The 20,816-nt window shown below is 35.1% G+C and overlaps 1 protein-coding gene across 2 annotated transcripts in view; it reads left to right on the forward strand.

The window, feature by feature from the left end:
* TOP2B (DNA topoisomerase II beta) overlaps positions 1 to 20,185 on the forward strand; it is a gene marked incomplete at both ends in the record, with an annotated part of 64,197 nt that extends 44,012 nt beyond the window's left edge. For both annotated transcript variants that reach the window (XM_080714950.1, XM_080714951.1), the window contains 14 exons: positions 223 to 423; positions 1,350 to 1,545; positions 1,687 to 1,778; positions 4,572 to 4,727; positions 4,869 to 4,952; positions 7,370 to 7,564; positions 9,220 to 9,364; positions 9,570 to 9,731; positions 12,083 to 12,284; positions 13,612 to 13,691; positions 14,864 to 14,974; positions 17,509 to 17,634; positions 19,147 to 19,241; positions 20,015 to 20,185. In XM_080714950.1, the coding sequence (XP_080571076.1) occupies positions 223 to 423; positions 1,350 to 1,545; positions 1,687 to 1,778; positions 4,572 to 4,727; positions 4,869 to 4,952; positions 7,370 to 7,564; positions 9,220 to 9,364; positions 9,570 to 9,731; positions 12,083 to 12,284; positions 13,612 to 13,691; positions 14,864 to 14,974; positions 17,509 to 17,634; positions 19,147 to 19,241; positions 20,015 to 20,185 (2,016 nt within the window). The remainder of the gene's footprint in view (positions 1 to 222; positions 424 to 1,349; positions 1,546 to 1,686; positions 1,779 to 4,571; positions 4,728 to 4,868; positions 4,953 to 7,369; positions 7,565 to 9,219; positions 9,365 to 9,569; positions 9,732 to 12,082; positions 12,285 to 13,611; positions 13,692 to 14,863; positions 14,975 to 17,508; positions 17,635 to 19,146; positions 19,242 to 20,014) is intronic.
* Positions 20,186 to 20,816: the final 631 nt, after the last annotated feature.

A 20,816-nucleotide genomic window follows, 5' to 3' on the forward strand; every position in this document is an offset into this window, starting at 1 on the left:
TCCTCGTTGACGTCGTCCTCTCACACTCTCAGAGTCTGGAGTGTGAGGGTCAGAGCCCTTGGCCTCACGCCCCCTCCCTGCTGAGAAGAGCCTGTGGAGCCTGGAGTGCTTGAGCAAGACAGTGGAGATGGGGACTCACTTTTCCTCCCATGGTAGTTGAGAATTCTTAAGAGACTGTGACTTGTAGTATGAGAAAATTACTTATTTAAAAAAATTTTACAGGTCTACAAAGAACAAGTTTTAGAACCTATGTTAAATGGAACAGATAAAACACCAGCATTAATTTCTGATTATAAAGAATATCATACTGACACAACTGTGAAATTTGTGGTGAAAATGACAGAAGAGAAGCTAGCACAAGCAGAAGCTGCTGGATTGCATAAAGTTTTTAAGCTTCAGACTACTCTTACTTGTAATTCCATGGTAATTTACTATTAATTTAATCTTTCTTGTATGGCGTAATTGGATTTTTATGATTTTAAGAGTGGCTAGAGTAAGTTTGAATGTTTTCTTCCCTGCATAATTGCTGAGGAATCTGGGGGTACATTTCTTTCTATTCTCTACCACCCTTACTTTCAGCTCTGTGTATGTGTGGGCTGCAGTCACCTTACACACACGACTAGAGTTATAACAGTGATTGTTGTAGGGTTTATATGTGATATATGGCCATCGTTACTAGCATTATAACTGTGGACTGCTTATCTCAAGCTTCATTAAACTTTTATGTTAGTATATATACATGTATATGTATATATGTACACATACATATACGTATAATTGGGGAGAAAGAAAGTTAATGTGTATGAGTACCCAAGCCCCATTCCAAATTAGCTTTTAGATTTTAAATGGGTTGAAAGAACCTAGTAATACCATAGTGACTGAGAAAAAGTGTTATAAACTGTTAAGTCTGATGGAAAATGGATAGTTTGAATAATTGAATTATAGCATATGTAACTATTAAAGAAGGTGGCAGATATATATGCACAATATATGAGGGAGAACTTTAGATCTAACATTTTTAAGCTTACAGATAGAATTTTTTAGTTTGAGGGAAAAACTTTTTAAAGTGGTTTTATAGCTAATTTTAAAATCCTTTTTAAAAGGACTTATTTTATCTCAAATTTATTTTAAGTATTTTCATGATTTTGAGAATGGAATTTTTGATTTCCTGTAGTCATCAATATTTATAGAATATGATTATGGAATGTGCTTAATTTGGGTTTTGTTTAATGATTTTAGAGTAGTATGTATTCACTTATATAATGGTTATTTTAAATGCCATAGATGTCATAAAAATTCAAATACCAGTACCGATTTATGTAACCTAAAAAATTGTGTATTTTGGATAGGTACTCTTTGATCATATGGGATGTCTAAAAAAGTATGAAACTGTACAAGACATTCTGAAAGAATTCTTTGATTTACGATTAAGTTATTATGGCTTACGTAAGGAGTGGCTTGTGGGAATGTTGGGAGCAGAATCTACAAAGCTTAACAATCAAGCCCGTTTCATTTTAGAGAAGATACAAGGGAAAATTACTATAGGTAAGATGCAACCTTTAAAAAATTGAACGCTAGTTAAAATGGAAAAACTTTATTAATAGAAGACATTTTTATCAGTAGAATATAAACAAATTCAAATTGAATCTCTTTTCTTGATCCTAACTTTATTTTTCCCTCACATAGAGAATAGGTCAAAGAAAGATTTGATTCAAATGTTAGTCCAGAGAGGTTATGAATCTGACCCAGTGAAAGCCTGGAAAGAAGCACAAGAAAAGGTAATCACTCGCAGAAAAAGACATTCAGAGGAGCGTTGAAAAGCACTCCAACAAAGAACCCAACTCCCGAACTTTACTCTTAGTACTGATTGGTAGAGTCGAGCTGTCTGTCTGGAGACTGAAGTCTTCTGTTTATCCACAGAACAGATACAGTGCAGGAATGTGCAGTGCACACCCACCACAAAGTTCTTTGCCTGTGTGACTCAGCCAGGGCCTGGAGAAATGACTCCAGGTGCGAGAAGGTAGCTCAGTCTCTTTGGCCTTTTTTTTTTTTTTTTTTTTTCCTGAGCCTGCCATTAGAAAGGGTGTCACTTACGGTGGTGGTTTTTGTGAGGTGCATGTATACTATCTGGGAACCAAACTGGTAGAACTCAGGATTACTTGACGGTGTTCAGTGTGTGATCATAATATGGCATCAGTCACCACTCACTCAATTTGGTTTGGGTTAAGGCTGGGAAGATGAGACAAAATGTTCATTATTGTAGCATTTATTGGGCACCAACTATGTGATTGGCCCATTCTTAGATTTTTTTGGTTAGATTTTTATAACCTGTAACTCCAGATTTAAAGTTTTGTTAATTAAGCTGTTCATCTCAAATCATAAAGTGGTAATATTAATTCAGTGAATAGATACAGAAACTTTGAGAGTCCCTCTAAAAATTAGTTTCTTGATGTTGTATATAATTAAAAGAAAAAAATTGAAAAAGCAATATAACATTGCGATTGAGAACAGAAATGTAGAAAGAAAGAAAACTGGAATTGATTAATTTTTTAGATGTTTGATAATGTTAACAGCTTTTTCAAGTTATAGTTATGCAGTATAATGAAATTACATAAGCTTTCCTACACTTGCGTTCCCAGCCATAATGTTTACATATTTTTTGAAGTTAATGAATGCCATATACTAAAGTGAGCAAAATCTGAATAAATTACATAGTATAGAAATTACGTATTAAGATTATAGACTTATCCATCATTTGAAGAAAGTGGGATAGGACACAATGGGCAACATTTAGAATTAAGATGGCCGGGGCACTTTATTTTCCTCCTGGTGTGTTTTATTGTATTGTTAAACTCCAGGTTATGGTGTGTGTATTATTTGCCCTTCTTTGTCACTGTTAGTTTAAACTTTATCTTTTAGAAAGATTAACTAGTTTAAAATTTTAAAAATTTAAAATTTAAAATTTAAAAATTTTAAAAGATAAAGGTACCTGTGGTTTGAGAGTGCCCTCCTGGTGGAAGGTAGACTTCATGGGTAAAGAGGGTAGCTTGGTTTCAGTAAATGCACTATCATTATCAAAATTTTTTTCAGCATCTTGTTCATGTATTCACTTGAGGGGGTTCAAGTAACAAAAGGAACTGCTCTTACAAGAGTGTCCTCACAGAGTTGGAGAAGAGAGTTAGAATTATAAAGGAAAAAATTAGAAGATTACTGTTTTCCTTAAAGTTGAATGGAATTCTAACATTAGAACTTGCAAAGTTTATCTTATTGATTTCTGAATGTATCATTAGTCATATTCCTGTTCATACTGAAGTATACCTATATTCCTAGAGCATTCATTACCAATTTTTAGGTGTCATCAAAACCTACACACAATGGACCTCCAAAGTATGGGTCTATACAGTCTTTTATGATACCCCAGTAATATCTTACAGTAGTCTAACAAGCTCTTCATAGTAACCCATTAAAGAACTTTTAGAAACTATAGAATAATTTGTCATAATTCTCTAGGTATTTATTTAATCATCTGTCAACAGCAGTCCTTATTTGGCTAATGTTGCTTAATTGAGTTTATAGTACTATTGTCTAGTAAATCATCTTGCTTTACAATTTTTATTTTTATCCTTTTATTTCTAAAGTACACTTAATGTATATTTATAAATTGTAAAGCTGTTTTTTGAGTTACCAAAAATGCATTTTTTGCTTGATAGAGTATCATGGTTCAGTCATTTAATTATCTAAGTACCTTAAGTTACTTAGATGGAATTTTATTACATGTCTATTTTTATTTTTAAATGTTTAAAGACATGTCACCTAAAATAATTTTTAATAAATTCATTGTATTTTGGAATTTAATATTAGCACAAGAGGATTTTTTTGTTGCAGTTTTTATGAAAAAAGCTGAGTGGATAGAATTTCAGTTAAAAGCCCTGACACTTAACTCACCAACTCTTAAATTCTTTAGAACTTATTTCCTGAATCTTCATGAGAGTTTTTGCTTTAGAGAATTTTTATTAAGAATTCATTCTTAATGAGTGAATGTATCTTAGTATATTTATTACAATAATAAAACATTTTTCATAAGTGATATTATTTTGGGTTTCAAAGTGCTCATTAACTCACCAGTAAAAAAAAAAAAAAAAAAAAAAAAAATCCGACAACGCACAATGGTAGAATTTTAGTCCTACTCATTTCATGATTTAGTTTCTAGGGAAAGCCCTTAATTTTTCATAAGATTCCTGGGTAAATAGGTGCTGAATATAACATTTTTTCAAATATTTTGTTGTGCATCTTTAGAAAACATGTTTTTTTGGGGGAGGTGTGCTGGGATTGAACGCAGAGACACACGTGCTAGGCAGATGCTCTACCACTGAGCTGCATTGTAAGCGCTTAAACTTTTTTTAATGAGAACTGTTTATAGATAATGCAGATAATATGAAACAACCCACTGCTCTGAAGGTGTAGCATCAACAGTATAGTACTTACAGATTTTTAAACTTGATACTCAATAAAATTAAACATCAATTTGATATGATACAGGATTTTAATATAAAATTTATTATTTTTTACAGGCAGGAGAAGAGGAAGAAACACAAAACCAGCATGATGATAGTTCCTCTGATTCAGGAACTCCTTCAGGCCCAGATTTTAATTATATTTTAAATATGTCTCTGTGGTCTCTTACTAAAGAAAAAGTTGAAGAACTGATTAAACAGAGAGATGCAAAAGTATGAACTTTTGTGGGTTAAATAATTTGAAACCATTTCAGTATTATCCATATCTTTTTCTTTTTCCAAAAATAAATATTTTGATTTACCCTTTATATATTAAATTATTGAATGTCAAACTGTGCTACTTCTTTATTATAGGGGCGAGAGGTCAATGATCTCAAAAGAAAATCTCCTTCAGATCTTTGGAAAGAAGATTTAGCAGCATTTGTTGAAGAACTGGATGTATGTAAAGTCTCTATTAAAATGTATTTGGAAAATTAATTTTTGAGATAAGAATGAAAATTCTTTTAAAATTTATCTCAGACTTTAACTCTGTTCTATTAATGTGTTTATAAATTAAGTTTATAAACTAGGTATAGCTCTGTGAAGTTATAAGAAGTTCTAATTTCTAAACTGATTTCTTAATGGGTAATGGCTTAATTTTAATGTTTTCCTGGAAAAAGGTAGTTTAATCTGTGTATATAATTGAATGTAGGCACTTTGACTTTAGGAGTAGTGGTAGTCTCTTTAGTCTTTTAATAAAACTAGGTTATAGAGCTGGGTGCTGTGGTGCACACTGATAATATCAGTTCTTGAGAATCAGAGACAGGAGGATCACAGATTTGAGGCCAGCCTCAGCAACTTAGCAAGGCCCTCCAGAACTTAGTGAGAACCTGTTTCACAATAAAAAATAAAATAGATCTGGGGGTGTAGATCAAAGGTATTAATCCCCAGTACCACAAAATCAGTCAGTCAGGGTTATAAAAATGTCATAACTTAGTTGTCTCCAATTAGAATTATAATTTTAAAAATAAGAGGAAAGCCGGGCGTGGTGGCGCACGCTTGTAATCCGCGCGCTTGGGAGGCAGAGACAGGAGGATCGCGCAGGTTCGAAGCCAGCCGCGAGCGCTGGCTTAGGAGACCCTGTTTCCAAAATGAAAATGTAAAAATAGGTCTGGGAGTGTAGCCCGGAGGTAGAAGGGCTTCCAGGAACCCCAGCACCACCAAAAAAAAAAAAAAAAAAAAAAAGAGGAAAGAATGTAAAGATATAAAATATAAACTTTTTCCAAAATCACCTACTTAAAATATTAGAATTAAATTAATGGCAACAGTGTGTGAACATCTGATTTTGAGTGGCCAAAATATATTACTCAAAATACTACCTTTTTATTTAATAGGTTCACTCACTGATTTATTGTCTACACACAGTTCTGGCTTATGTCAGAATTAAAACTCTTAAGAACAAGCATATTATATTATTTGCCTCATAGACTTTCTTGAATATTTTAGTGCCATTGTTCTAGTTCCTCAATGATCTTTGAAGTGTTGCAATACAAATATACTTTGGTCTTGACATATGCTTTTAAAATATTGTTCATTAATTTAAATTGTTAACACATACACACACTGGTGCTGGGGATTAGACCCAGGTGCAGTCTACCTCTGAATGACACCTCCAACCAGCCCTTTTGTGTTTGAAACAGGGTTTCAAGTTTGCCAAGGGTCTTACTAAGTTGTTGAGGCTGGCTTTGAACCTGTGATCCTCCTGTCTCAGCTTCCCAAATATTGGGATTACAGGCATGTACCACCACGCCCTGTTCATTAACTATATTTTCTAAAAAATTAGAGGCATTACTTTTTCTTGGTTGGTTTCATAAATTAAGAAATTAATACCGGGCTAGGGGTACATCTCATTGGCAAGCACTTGCCTCGCATATATGAGGCTCTGAGTCCCATCCAAATTCTATGTAATGCCCAAAGTGTCCATCACCACTCTAAAGAGGTTACCATTAGCCTGTTCCATGTTAAGGATCCAGAAACTAGGGAAGTGGCAGACTTAGAGAGGAATCATATCTTTATGGTGAAGAACAGTTACGCGTCTTCTCAGATTCCCCGTTTCCTCATCAGTAACATGAGATTACAGGGACTTGTGATGCCTAGCACATGCTAGGTGCTCTATCAATTATTTATTTCTTAAAAATATATAACTAGTAAATGGAAGTTCCAAGATTGAAATCTAGGCGTGTTTGACTTCAAAATTTATTATTTTTATTAAACTATTATGCTATGAAGATCTCTGAACTATTTTTCAAGAAATAACCTTTTTCTTTGTACCTCTCAAACCCTATTAATTATTTGAAGGAATGATCTTTTTTGTAAAGCAATAAATCTGACATTAATTATTATTATTATTATTAATTATTAATTATTATTATTAATATTCTCACTATTACTTAAAACTTCATTATTTAAGTATATTGAGACTTTTAATTTTCATACTTTCTGACTTTACATTTATAAATTATTATTGCTAAAGCAGTAGAAAATAGCTTCATGCCTCTTAAGAGAATGGCCACTGTATGTAATTTGCCAGATTTCTGATGACAGCTGGTCTTGATCTGTTTTCAATTACCATTTCATTCATTTAGTCACTGCAACCCCTAGTATTACAAATGAGAAGCTGGTTAAATGAATTGAGATTTAACTCAGGTCTTCTGAGTTAGGGTTGTTTGGTTTCTTTCCTATTACCTAATCGTGAATTAGATTCAATGAAATGAAAGCTTTATTCCTTAATGAGTAAAAGTTTCAATTATGTGATAGTGATTATCTTTTCTAAGGAGTTGTTTATGCACCCCCTACCCCTTATAATTATACTTCAGAAAGTGGAAGCACAAGAACGAGAAGATATTCTGGCAGGGATGTCTGGCAAAGCAATAAAAGGTAAAGTTGGTAAACCTAAGGTGAAGAAACTTCAGCTGGAAGAGACAATGCCCTCACCTTATGGGAGAAGAATAATTCCTGAAATTACTGCTATGAAGGCAGACGCCAGCAAAAAGTTGCTAAAGAAGAAGAAGGTATGCTGCACACCCTGCTGCTATAATATATAAAACTGTTTATATATATTTATATTTTAATGTTATATGTTTAATCATACTTTATTTTCTTTCTTTTTTTTTGGGTGGTACTGGGGTTCCTGGAAGCCCTTCTACCTCCGGGCTACACTCCCAGACCTATTTTTACATTTTTATTTGGAAACAGGCTCTCCTAAGCCAGCGCACGCAGCTGGCTTCGAACCTGCGCGATCCTCCTGTCTCTGCCTCCCAAGCGCGGGGATTACAAGCGTGCGCCACCATGCCTGACCATACTTTATTTTTTAATATATTTTAATATTGATTAGGAAGTCTTTTCCCATAAGAGCAGTTGATCTGTAGAACAATATTTGGTCAAGCATTAATTCATGTGGAGACTTACTTGCTTAGTGGGTTTTCTTTTGTTTTGTTTTGTTTTGGGGGGAGTTTAGGGGACATATTCTCACATTGCCCAGGCTCCAACAGTCCTTAGTCTCCCAGGTAGGTGAGACTAGGTACATGCCATTTTAAAATTAAAATCTTAGAACAACAATAAAACGTTTAACTTTAGAATATTAACTACATTTCTATAGCATGATCAGTTAAGGAAATTTTTAGCAGAAAAGGGGTTGTTTGGCTTTTGAAATAAGCTATTATCTTTTATAAATATGTGTATGTATATATTTTTTTCCTCTCAGTGGTACTGAGGATTGAACCTAGAGGCAGTCTGTCTCCAAGATACCCCTGCACCCCCTTTTTTGGAACAGGGTCTTGCTGAATTGGTGAGGCTGGCCTTGAACCAGTGATTCTCCTGTCTCAGCCTCCCAAACACTGGGATTATAGGTGTTTGCCACTATGTCCAACCATATTTTAATATTTCTATCTTCTCCTTCCCTCTTTTGCTCCCCTTCTCCCCTGCCCCCCCATAGTCTTAGAGTTAGAGACTTTGTCTTATAGTACCAGGCAGTTCATGACACGTTAGCATTTTCTTTCACTAATTTGAAGATCTTTTCTAGCATATAAAGGACTCAGTTTTAAGAATTTATTTTGCAGGTACCTTTTAGTATACTTAGCTGTTAGTATAGTATGGTATATGTAAAGATATGAAAAATGAAAGCCTTTTCTAAAATCACCTACTTAAAATATTAGAATTAAATTAATGTCAACAGTATGTGAATACCTGCCTTTGATAATCTAACTTCTTATTTTTATGGTTGCTTTTATTTAGCTGTCATCTCATTGACTATATCAGAAAATTAGTTGTAAGCAATATCATTTGCTGCATAAAAATGAAATAAAGTAAAACATGGTCTGATCATAGTCATCTGTTAGGACAATAGGATCACTTTTTTTTTTTTTGGTGGTACTGGGGTTCCTGGAAGACCTTCTACTTCCAGGTTACACTCCCAGAACTATTTTTATACTTTTTTATTTGGAAACGGGGTCTCTTAAGCCAGCGAGGATGGCTTCGAACCTGTGCGATCCTCCTGTCTCTGCCTCCCAAGTGCGGGGATTACAAGTGTGTGCCACTACGCCCGGCTGATCACATTTTTTTTTTTTAATATAAAGAAGCTATCTATTGACTGGAAGCATATTTCTAAAATATTAGTTTTAACTTTTATTTTACTCATAGTAACTACGGTTTTCTTTTTAACATGTAGGGTGATCTTGATACCACAACAGTAAAAACAGAATTTGATGAGGAATTCAGTGGAACGCCGGTAGAAGGTGCAGGAGAAGAGACATTGACTCCATTGGCTCCTGTAAATAAAGGCCCCAAGCCCAAAAGGGAGAAAAAGGAGCCAGGTAAGGAATATAGTTTAGGTGCGAGTGTGTATAAAGAACTGTATGCACACACAATTACTAGAATCTTTTAGTTATGCTTTTTGCATTAGAATAATACCTTCAACTTTTAGGAACATATATAAAGAACTTTTCATCATAACACTTTGATTTTTAATAGTGGCATTTGTTCAAGTATTTATAGGTATTTATTACTGTTTGCTTTTAGGTACTAGAGTCAGAAAAACTCCTACATCATCTGGTAAACCTGGGGCAAAGAAAGTGAAGAAACGAAATCCATGGTCAGATGATGAATCCAAGTCAGAAAGTGATTTGGAAGAGACGGAGCCTGTGGTTATACCAAGAGACTCTTTGCTGAGGAGAGCAGCAGGTGTTGTGATACGTTTTATTTTTACTTTATTGCATATCATGCTTTAACCCATAAGTTGGTATTATTGGTATCAGAAGTTACAGTGACTAAAACAAAAAACTGTCTTGACAGAATGGTCTTTTATAGCATAGTTGGACATACCTTTCCCTAAAGTGAATCATGGTTTCATGATTCACTTTATATTAGTAGTCATTGTACAGTGGCCATATGAGATAAGGCCATTTTGACTACTTTCCTGTGTTTTTGAGTAATTTTTAAATATATTAAGCAGCATCCTAGTCAGTCAGGCACATGAGTTAATATTCTTCTAAAAAAAATAAAGATTGGATTTTATTTCCTCTATAGCTTGGTAAAAACAAAACAACAACCAAAAAAGACAACTGAAAACAAAACCCCAATGTACCTTGGAAGTGTGTGTGTGTGTGTGTGTGTGTGTGTGTGTGTGTGTGTGTGTGTGTATTAGAGGTGCTTTGTGCTTTCTTCCCTCCTACCTCTTGTATCATTAAAAAGTCCTTCCTGCCAGGCATGGTGGCGCAGGCTTGTAATCCCTGTGCTTGGGAGGCAGGGCAGGAGGAACATGTAGGTTTAAAGCCAGCCATGCTGGCTTAAGAGACCCTGTTTCCAAATAATAAAAGTATAAAAATAGGTCTGGGAGCGTAGCCCGGAGGTAGAAGGGTTTCCAGGAACCCCAGTACCACCAAAAAGAAAGAAAAAAAAAATTCCCTCCTGCTTTATGAGGCTGATTTTATGGTAAGGTTAGGTGGCAGAATCCCTTTTTGCTTTTATATATTGTTGTTATGCATGTGATTTGATCTTTTCTGGTATTTATGAAGTGCTTAAGTGATTAGAATTTGATGAGTTTCTTGTTTTATATATCCTTCTCAAGTTATTTAAAATTAATTTTTGTTAAAATTAATTTATTAAAATGAATGATACATTAAGGTAGTTTAACTCTGGGAGATAATTTTTTAATTATGTTAGGTCTTTGATTTTTTTAATCAAGTGATTGAATTTCTTTTCCTAATGTACATAGCTATGTATAGGTGAATCTTTAACATGGGTAACTTAAGTTGCATGAAGATTTATTAAATCCTTCAAAATTACATTTAACCTTTTCATACACAAAAAATGAAATATAAAATTATATAGCAAACAAATGACTTTATTCCATAATGCTTGATAAAAATAAAATATATTTATATTATACCAGTATGCCTTTCCCCATAATTAGTATCTTTTTATGTTAAATCATTACTTTTCTAATATATTAAAATATTGCTTTATGCATTATATTATTATTTGCTAATATACAGAAGGCATAAAAAGGTTTTATTTTCTATCTTTTCTCATTTATATGAAAATTTACTGTTTTGTTATTTTTTAGTAAAACTAGCCCTAAAGAAAAGGTAAAAGTTTTTATCCAAAAGGCTAAAGAGGAAGTTTAACACTTTTAAAAAACTATAAAATTTGTCTTTTAGAAGTGTTGAAATAAGAAGTCTTATATTAGTAGCCATTGTACAGTGGCCATATGAGATAAGGCCATTTTGACTACTTTCCTGTGTTTTTGAGTAATTTTTAAATACATTAAGCAGCATCCTAGTCAGTCAGGCACATGAGTTAATGTTTTTCTAACATATGCAACATTACCCGTAGCTTACTCTAAAGTGTCAGACAGATGTTATCACTCTGAGGTATTTTAGTAATGTTTATTTTTAAATGCTTGTCATATATATATATATATATATATATATATATATATATATATATTTAATGTGGATAAAGGTAGGGTTTACATTTATTATTCTTTTTTAAATCTGAGATAGAACTCAGGGTGGTTCTCTGAGCTATACCACTCAGCCCCCTTTTTTAAATTTTGAAACAGAGTCTTGCTAAATTACTGCACGTTGGCCTTGAACTTGTGATCTTCCTGCCTCAGCTTTCCAAGTACTGGGATTATAGGCATGCACCCCCAGGCCTCTCTGTTAGTTAGAAACTCAGCATCTTGCCCAGGCTGGCCTCCAACTCCTGAGCACGCGCAATGGCTTCCCTTAGCTTCCCGAGAAGCTGAGACTGCAGGTGTGCACCACCATTTTTTTTTTTTCTTTTGTGGTTCTGGGAATGGAACCCAGGGGCATTCTACCTCTGAGCTACACCCCCCAGCCCTATTTTTTATTCTTCATTTTGAAACAGGGTCTCACTGAGTTGCAAAGGGCCTCACTAAGTAGCTGAGGCTGTTCACGAACTGCAGTCCTCTGGTCTCAGCTCCCGAATGCTGGGGTTATAAGCATGTGCCACCTCGCCTGGCTCTGCGCCACCATTTCTGCCTAACGTACATATTTATTTTCTCCTAGCTGAAAGACCTAAGTACACATTTGATTTCTCAGAAGAAGAGGATGATGATGCTGATGATGACGATGACAATAATGACTTAGAGGAATTGAAAGTTAAAGCATCTCCTATAACAAATGATGGGGAAGATGAATTTGTTCCTTCAGATGGTTTAGATAAAGATGAATATACACTTACTCCAGGCAAATCAAAAAATACTCCAGAGTAAGTATCAAACCGCCACTATGCAATAATAGTGAGTTCCATGAAATTTTCATGTAGTAAGATATTCTTCATGAAAGAACAAATCCTTTCCATATTGTACCTGCTTCCATAGCTCTTGATATGATTTAGAGGAAAGATTGGCAAACCTTCTCATAAAGGGCTCAATCATAAATATCTTAGGTGTTGCAAGCCACGTGGTTTCTGTTGCGGCCACTTGTTCTTGCCATTGTAGCAAGGAAACAGCCATAAATGGTATGTAAATGAGTAGAGTTACTCTTTTTTTTTTTTTTTTTTTACAAAACAGGCAGCAGGATTGTAGGATATAGTGGACCCCTTCTGATTTGGGGAAAAGTTCTTAAGTCATTAGAATTGGAAAATTTGTTTTTTTCCATAGATTTTTTTTCTTGATTTTTTTTCCCTTGCTTTTGGCGATTATTAGTATTAAAATGTGGGGTAAGAGATTTGTGAACTTTTTCATGTTTTTTTTTTTAAAAGAAGTACTTTCTCACTTATTTTATTTGGCCTTGACCAGATCTTGAAATAACTGCCCACCTGTGGTCTAGGATCAGAAATGGGATCATTGCCTGCTCTTATGGAGATTATTCTTTCTTCTTAGGTTTTTGTTAATAATTTGCTGATGTTAGTGATGTTAGTGTGTGTGTATGTGTGTGTGTGTGTGTGTGTGTGTGTGTGTGTGTGTGTGAGAGAGAGAGAGAGAGAGAGAGAAAGATAGAGAGAGAGAGAGAGAGAGAGAGAGAGAGAGAGAGAGAAAGAGAGAGAGATATCAGGGATTGAATCTATCCAAGCTATATCCCAGCCCTATTTTTTTTTTTTTTTTTTTTTTTTTTTTAATTTGGAAACAGTCTCACTAAGTTGCTGAGTCTGGTCTTGAACCTATGATACTCCTGTCTCGGCCTCCCAAGTACTGGGATTAACCATGCTCAGCTGATGCTAAATTCTTGGATGGTTATTTTTGTTAATTATAGAATTTAGTTGAATGGCGCTTTGAATAACTGCAAACCATTGCCCAGTTTCCATGCTTACTTTATGTTAAATTGTTGAATTATCTAGTCACTGTGTGTTGCTATATGTATACATGGTTTGTGTATAAGTTAGTCTGTATGACTGTGTTCACATGATTTGTTTGTATGTATGTAGTCCTGTACACAAAAGAGAAAATTTTTTGCCATCTTTAACAGAGAAAGAAAGGACTAAAGTTTTGTTCTGTGATTATACTCCTGAAGTACATATTATATATAGTTAAACTGAGTTGAATTCAGAAACCTAAATTATATCCTGTTTGTCATGTTTATTTTCTTCCTGATAGAAAATCTTCACAAGACAAAAAAGGTCAGGATTTTGGGAATCTCTTCTCGTTTCCTTCATACTCTCAGAAGTCAGAAGATGGTATGCTCATTTAGTCTCTGTTCATTGGCTAATTATTACAGTGTTTGATAGTAAATATTAGATAACTCATATGTCAGTATTCAACTTCAGAATCTTTAATGAGTAGAAGACAGACGTTTTTACATTTTGCTCAGTGTAGTAAGGTTTATTTACCTTTTCTGAAGTGATTTCCAACTGATTGGTCAGAAGAGGTATAATAGAAGCACTCAGGTAGACAGGCAGATGTTAGCCTGTGTGAATACAGGGTGTGTATGTAGCATTTTAATAATGGGAGTAAAGGAAAAAAAAAAACTTGGAAGATTTAAATTTGATTTTTCATGGGAATGCAAGTAGAAGTATAAAGCTATAAAGGTACCAATGTAAGTGCAGATTTGCTTTGCTAAATCCTAGTAGCTGAAATATTAAAACCTTCATAGCAGAAAATTTCATCAGAGTGTATATTTTTATTCCCTATATTTTTAACATGTGGCATTTTAAAACTCACTTAACTGATTCATGGTCTTGGGTTTTTAATACACACCTAAAGGCAAACATACCTAGATATAATACATATTCTGTATATACAGATATTTATTTTTGATAGTATGTCAAAATAGTTATGTAAAAATATTTACTTAAATCCAAGTAGCCATTTTAAAAGTTCCTGCTATGATATGAGGGAGGAAAAAATTGAATGCCTAATTAATTTGTATATAAAAGTATACTGAAGGTAAGCCTGCATGTCTTTAAAATTAATCTCCAATGATTTGATTTAAAAATATGGATGCTTACTATTTTATAGTTGAGCATTATTCCTGATATTTCAGAAGGATTAATAGTATTTTAGGTTCTAAAATAATCACAATACAGCTTTTTTGTATCTCTTTTAAAGATAAACCATCAGTATACATTTTTAAGTGGTCAGCTGTGTTTTAAATAGTAGCATTTGGTACTATTAATTTTCACTACTCTGCATTTCTGTATTGTTTCACAACAGAATTAATATTTTTGAGGTATAACATTGATATATTTTTTATTTTCAGCTGTTTGTATATTGTGGATTATATGATCACAAAATAGAAACTTACAAGATCAATTATCTAGCTAAAGAGAAGTCATCAGTTAAAAGAATCAAAGTTTACTCAGAGGTCTTTATAGAATCTCTTTACTAAAAAAAGCTTTGAAATTTTTAGATTCAGCTAAATTTGACAGTAATGAAGAAGATACTGCTTCTGTTTTTTCACCATCATTTGGTCTGAAGCAAACAGATAAAGTTCCAAGTAAAACAGTAGCTGCCAAAAAGGGTACGTACTTATATTTGTGGAAAGCATTGCATGAATTATGCCAAAATAATTCGTGTAAAATTAAATTTAATATAATTTGGAGCTCTTTGCACTAGGACTTCACTCTAAGACTATTATATAAAATGTAAATGTGTATAAGGAAAATCCCTCTTGTAGTCATATGAGGAAATTATTAAAATATCTATAAGACTACATTTTAAATCTAATAAGAAAGAAAATCCTAAGATTGATACCTAAAGATAACTTTCTAGTCACGTTTCTTGTTAGACTGCCAAGTGTGTTAAGATTTTGTCCTGCCCATAGCTTGACTGTCGTCCCCCTGGGTCGTGCCTCTGCAGCGTGTGGGGCAGACTGGCCAGTTCAGTTAGCATCTTCCTCTGTGTGAGTCTCTAGTCTCCTTCTCCATAGCCTTAGATTGCCTACAAAACACTGTGAATTCATGAATCTAGTACCTGTATAAAAATTATACATTACTCTTTTGGAAGGAAGTCAATATTAGGGCTTTGTGTCTGAAAGATTATATTTTACCTGAAAAATAAATCTAATTGGGATGTTGTATAAGGCAGCAAATAAATAAACTATATGGGCTATTTGCTTACAGATCTTAGCAATCTACATATAGTACCATTATAGACACGTGGATTGAATGTAGCAAAACAACACAATGAGTGTCTCTGCTTCTAAATGCGTGGGGACCATGGTGAGATTGGTTGACAGCAGGAGTCTAGTCAGCACACTGGGTTCCCTGGCACTTCTGGTGGCCCTCACTTCCTTGGCACCTGTGGCTACTATCTTCCTTTCTCTGAGGGGACTTTCTCTCTACAGTTGTGCTGGAATGGTAACACTTTGCTAGTGCCCTTACCAAGTGACTGGGGAAGGTTGTTCTATAAATAGCTAGTGCCCTTCCTCTCAGGTGAGCTCACTCTGGGATACATGTTTTGTACAGGCTCCCTCCAATCCCGCGTGGGGATTGTGGTTCTAGAGTGATCCCTGACTTGGCAGTTGCCGTCAGTGGCTGCCCTCTCTTCCTTGTCTCTTTGTACTCTGTCTCTGTCACCTCCCAAGTAAACACTTGAATTCTTGTTTTGGAATCAGGTGGGGTTGTTGGCTTCTGAGGAATGCAAACTCTGGTCCTATACTTCTCCTTTAAGTGCTTACTTCATCTTCATCTTAGCATCTTATACTGTGGGGACTGTGTCTCCTGGTGGAACACAATATCTTGTTTGCTTCATCAATCTGTTCACTCGAAAAAGTTACATTTAAGCATTAACTAAAAGGCTACCGATCTTACTTGCTTGTTTCTCCAGTGGAACTGGCTTTGTGTAAATATAATAAAAGACTATGTGTAGTGTGACTTCAGGGACCCTGGTAAACTTTTTCTCTTCCTCTAGAGTTCTCCTAAAATACAATTCCCATAAAATATTTTAAGGTGAAGACACATCATGTCTCCCTCTGGGATTGTCAGTGTTAATACCAAATTATTAAATATTATTATACAAGTGTAGTTCTGTGGTTCCAATAGTTTACAGCAAGAAGACAGCCCATAGTACTCAAATTCCTGACCTGTGTCAGGATGGAAGAATTCAAAGTGCCACCTAACACCATAAACTTGGAAACTGCCAGAGGGGTAAAAAATGGTCTCTGTCAGGTGTCTGAGTCATGTCTGTGTTTCTGCCAGGAACTGCCTGTGGCTTTTGTGGTAAATTGAGTCATGAAGACTCACAGAGGGAGAAGCCAGAGTCTGTGCCACCACCATAAAGTGCTGGATTGGCTCCTCCTGCTGCTGCTACTGGGGCTTTGACTCTAGCACCGTAGGTGGAGACCAGGGGTATGCTTGCCATAGAACCAACACTGGTTTGTCATTTCTGATAGGATACTATGCAGTTAATTTGGATTCATTCAATTCATTTTTTCCAAATGAGCTTATATTATATGCATAAATAGTGACCATCAGTTTTTAACATACAACTGCAGATGAAGCTGAAAAACAAGATCTGTTTTTAAAACACAATGCAGCAAAGTAAAGGCCTTGTATCTGTTGTCTGCTTACCTAGAATTTTCATATTTCCTTCCACATAAAAATGCCAAGTCTGGATTTCAACTGTTAATGGAAGTGAGTTGGTTTCTATTGATTGTATTTGAGTATCCCATAAATATGTACCCCCAACTCATTTTGAAAGCTAGGACTTAACATGTGGTTGTGCTTGGGTTACAATTAATATGTCAAGATGCTACTTTTTGTCATGACTATACTATATTTAAAAGTTACTGTTTAATTTATTTTAATGGTTCTTGCTTAAAATATCTCAATTGACTTATCTAAAAGCCAATTATGCATGATTAAATGAAATCATTTTGCTATCTGTGAGAAATTATTTGCTTTATACTGGCACCAAGCAGAGAGAAACCATCACATTATTTAAGGCTACTTATTTCTTATCAGCGGTAAGAAATTCCATTGTTAGAGTTTGCTTCAGTTTTGTTTGTTGGTAAGTATATTATATTGACCTATGAAATGGATATTTGCTTAATAGGAAAACCATCTTCAGATACAGGCCCTAAACCCAAGAGAGCTCCCAAACAGAAGAAAGTAGTAGAGACTGTGAACTCTGACTCAGATTCAGAATTTGGCATTCCAAAGAAGACTACAACACCAAAAGGTGAGGATTATCTTCATGTGACCCCTAAGCATGTGCCACATGGAAGGCTTAGTTTCTCCTACTTCACTGAATTTAGAGACTGGTCTCCATTTTGTTTTCAGTTGCACTATGCCTTAACAAGCAGCGTTTCTAAGAATCAGCGCTAGGTTACAGCACACAGGAGTAGAGCAGTTAGTAATGTCACCTTGCTTTACCAGTAGAAACAGAGACTCGACCAAGTTAAGAAGGAGGGATCTTAAGGATGATCTAAAGACCCCTATAGCTAACTCACTGGAGTTAACGAAAAAGGCAGATTCGGACCCGACCCTAAAGTCTGACACTCGGGATGGGCTAGATCTGGGCCTTGTAGAACCAGAGCTCTGTCCTCATCTAGAAATGGGAGTCACTGTACTGAGGGCCACACAAGGAGGCAGTGCCAGTTCTTCCTGGCATCCCCTTTGTACCTCCAGAATCCAGAAAGCCCTTAAACATGCTTGGAAAATACATGTGTAGGCTGGGGTGACACTCTTGAGTGTAGGTGCTTAATCCTTTATACAGCCAAATAATACTTTCATCAGTGTGTTTGTTTTGCTTTCTAAAGGATTTTGGGGGATAAGTACTGATAGACCTACAGAGAACCAGGCGGAATAAGAGGTGGAAAAGACTCGGACTGGGGAGGTCAATACTTAAGGCATGCATGGTTTAAAACCTTTATAATTTTAAAAGTGCTGTTTCATTGATTCATTATATCAACTATGACATCCCAAGGGTAGGTAGGCTGTCTGTCCTTACCAGTGTAGTCTAGGTCATAGCTGTTAGGGAGTTTATGACTGAGAATTGCAGTCTACTTCCATTTCCTTTCTTGGCATCTTTGTGGAATGGAGGACATCAGGCCACCACATAAGTACTACTTTCCTTCCTCTTCCAATAAGAACAGGAGGTTAGGTAGCTTATGAATGAATGCTGCATATGGTGAGTCTAGATTTGACAGGTTATTTTATAATGGATATTGGACGATTTGTCCTAAGACTGATACTCTAAATGGGACTTAGATTCTTATTTGTAACTAGTCTGATAAGTTGAGAATAAGCATTTGAAATTTCATAGTCTGGCGCTACTAAAAAAGTAATCACATGCTTTTTAAATTTTTTTATATTTTAAAAATTATTCGCCCATGGCAAATTGGAAATTTTAAAAAAATTTCCATCACATGAAACTATTCTTTCAAGAGAGCTCCTCTCCAGGTTCAAGGACCACATATGTAAAATGCCAGTGCTTTATTTATCAGGGGCTTGGTCATTAACATTTGTCTCCAGGATTTTCCCACAAGTTTAAAGGTATTAGTGAAATACTCTTTAGTTATAGAAAACCCCAGAACTAAAATGATGTTACTAAATTGTATGTCATTCATAGTAAGAAATTATGATTGCAGTGCCCTACCAATTGGGCACACCAAACAAATACAATGTTTTGGCATGTATGTGTTTATGTTGCATTTATCCTTGGGAAGTAAAACCTTTTGCCTCATTTAAGGTAAAGGCCGAGGAGCAAAGAAAAGGAAAGCATCTGGCTCGGAGAACGAAGGCGACTACACCCCCGGCCGGAAGGCACCCAGACCAGCCAGCAAGGTGAACAGGGGACCTGGGAGGCGTGGCTTACGCACAGCGAGCTGAACCTGCTTAGTGACTTGCTAGTGAATGCCTGCTAGTGCTGTCGGTCCAGCATCGCTCATGAGAGGGGCTGTGGATGGTTAAAGATGCATAATATATATAATCAGATCTAGTGCGCATATAGCAGTGTGCTATAATTAACCTGCTTAGAATCTTCTGTTTCTTCCATTGAGCTGTAGTTGTCTTATGCTACTACATATTAAGACAATTATTAAAATCTTAAATATTAGACAATTTTTTAAAATTTGGATTTTTTAAAAATTGAATTGTCTATGGTTAATAATGTGACCCTTCTCAAGAAAGTCTGAGTGACAGCCAATGCCCCTCCTCCATTTTCTCTATTAAAACTTAAAAATTAGATGATGATAGCTTTCTGCTACTTTATACATTCTCTTTTATGACTGTTCCTTAGTGACTTCTCTATATTTTATAAAGTTTTTGTTTTCCTCGAATTCTGGTATTTACTTAAAGACAACTTGAAAATTTTTACTAATCTGGGCATTGTGCCTACTTGTTGGATAATATGTAATTTCAAAATAATGGTGTTTCATTTCTGAGGCCATCACTTGGTAAACATAAAAGCACACAGATGGAAAATTTAATTCCTTTTTTCCTTCCGATATTGATCTTACAGTGAAAGCACCGTTGTTTGTAATACTTCTTAAATATGAGGGAAGTAGAATAGTGAGTACTTATCTTTTTTTAACTTTGAAATTTTTTTTAATGTCTAGAAACCGAAGAAAACATCCTTCGATCAGGATTCAGACGTGGAGATCTTTCCCTCGGACTTTACTTCTGAACCGCCTTCGCTGCCGCGGACTGGGCGGGCTAGGAAAGAAGTAAAGTACTTTGCAGAGTCGGAAGAAGAAGAAGAAGATGTTGATTTTGCAATGTTTAATTAAGTGCCCAAAGAGCACAACATTTTTCAGCAAATACCTTGTGTTGTCCTTCTGTCTTTTCTGTCTCGGACTTTTGTACATCTGGCTTATTTTAATGTGATAATGTAATTGATGGTTTTTTATTATTGTGGTAGGCCTTTTAACATTTTGTTCTTACACATACAGTTTTATGCTCTTTTTTACTCATTGAAATGTCATGTATTGTCGGATTGGCTTGTAGAATTGTTATAGAATACCGTGCACTAGCACAGATTTTAATTGTCATGGTTGCAGACTACAGACCTGCTTTTTGAAATGAAATTTAAACATTAAAAATGGAACTGTGTTTTCTGTCTCTTTACTGTAGATTAAACAGTAGGAAAAACTCACACACCTTTAAAATAAATATATTTTATTCTTTGCCAGGAGACTCCATGGAAAAAGGTAAACAGTATATGAACATAGAAAGCATTGTTAAACAATCTCAATGTACAACAGAGCCAGTGAAAGTACATCACAGACTTGCTAATATAAAAAAAACCCACTAGTGCTTAAATGAGAACTAAGGAACTGACACTTGTGTCTGTTAAGCACTCTACCACGGCTTTCACTCTGCTCCATAGTGACGGAACGAGGTCAAAGGAGCCAGAGTCTC

Source organism: Muscardinus avellanarius, assembly GCF_963383645.1.
Source record: "Muscardinus avellanarius genome assembly, chromosome: 18".
Lineage (NCBI taxonomy): Eukaryota > Metazoa > Chordata > Mammalia > Rodentia > Gliridae > Muscardinus > Muscardinus avellanarius.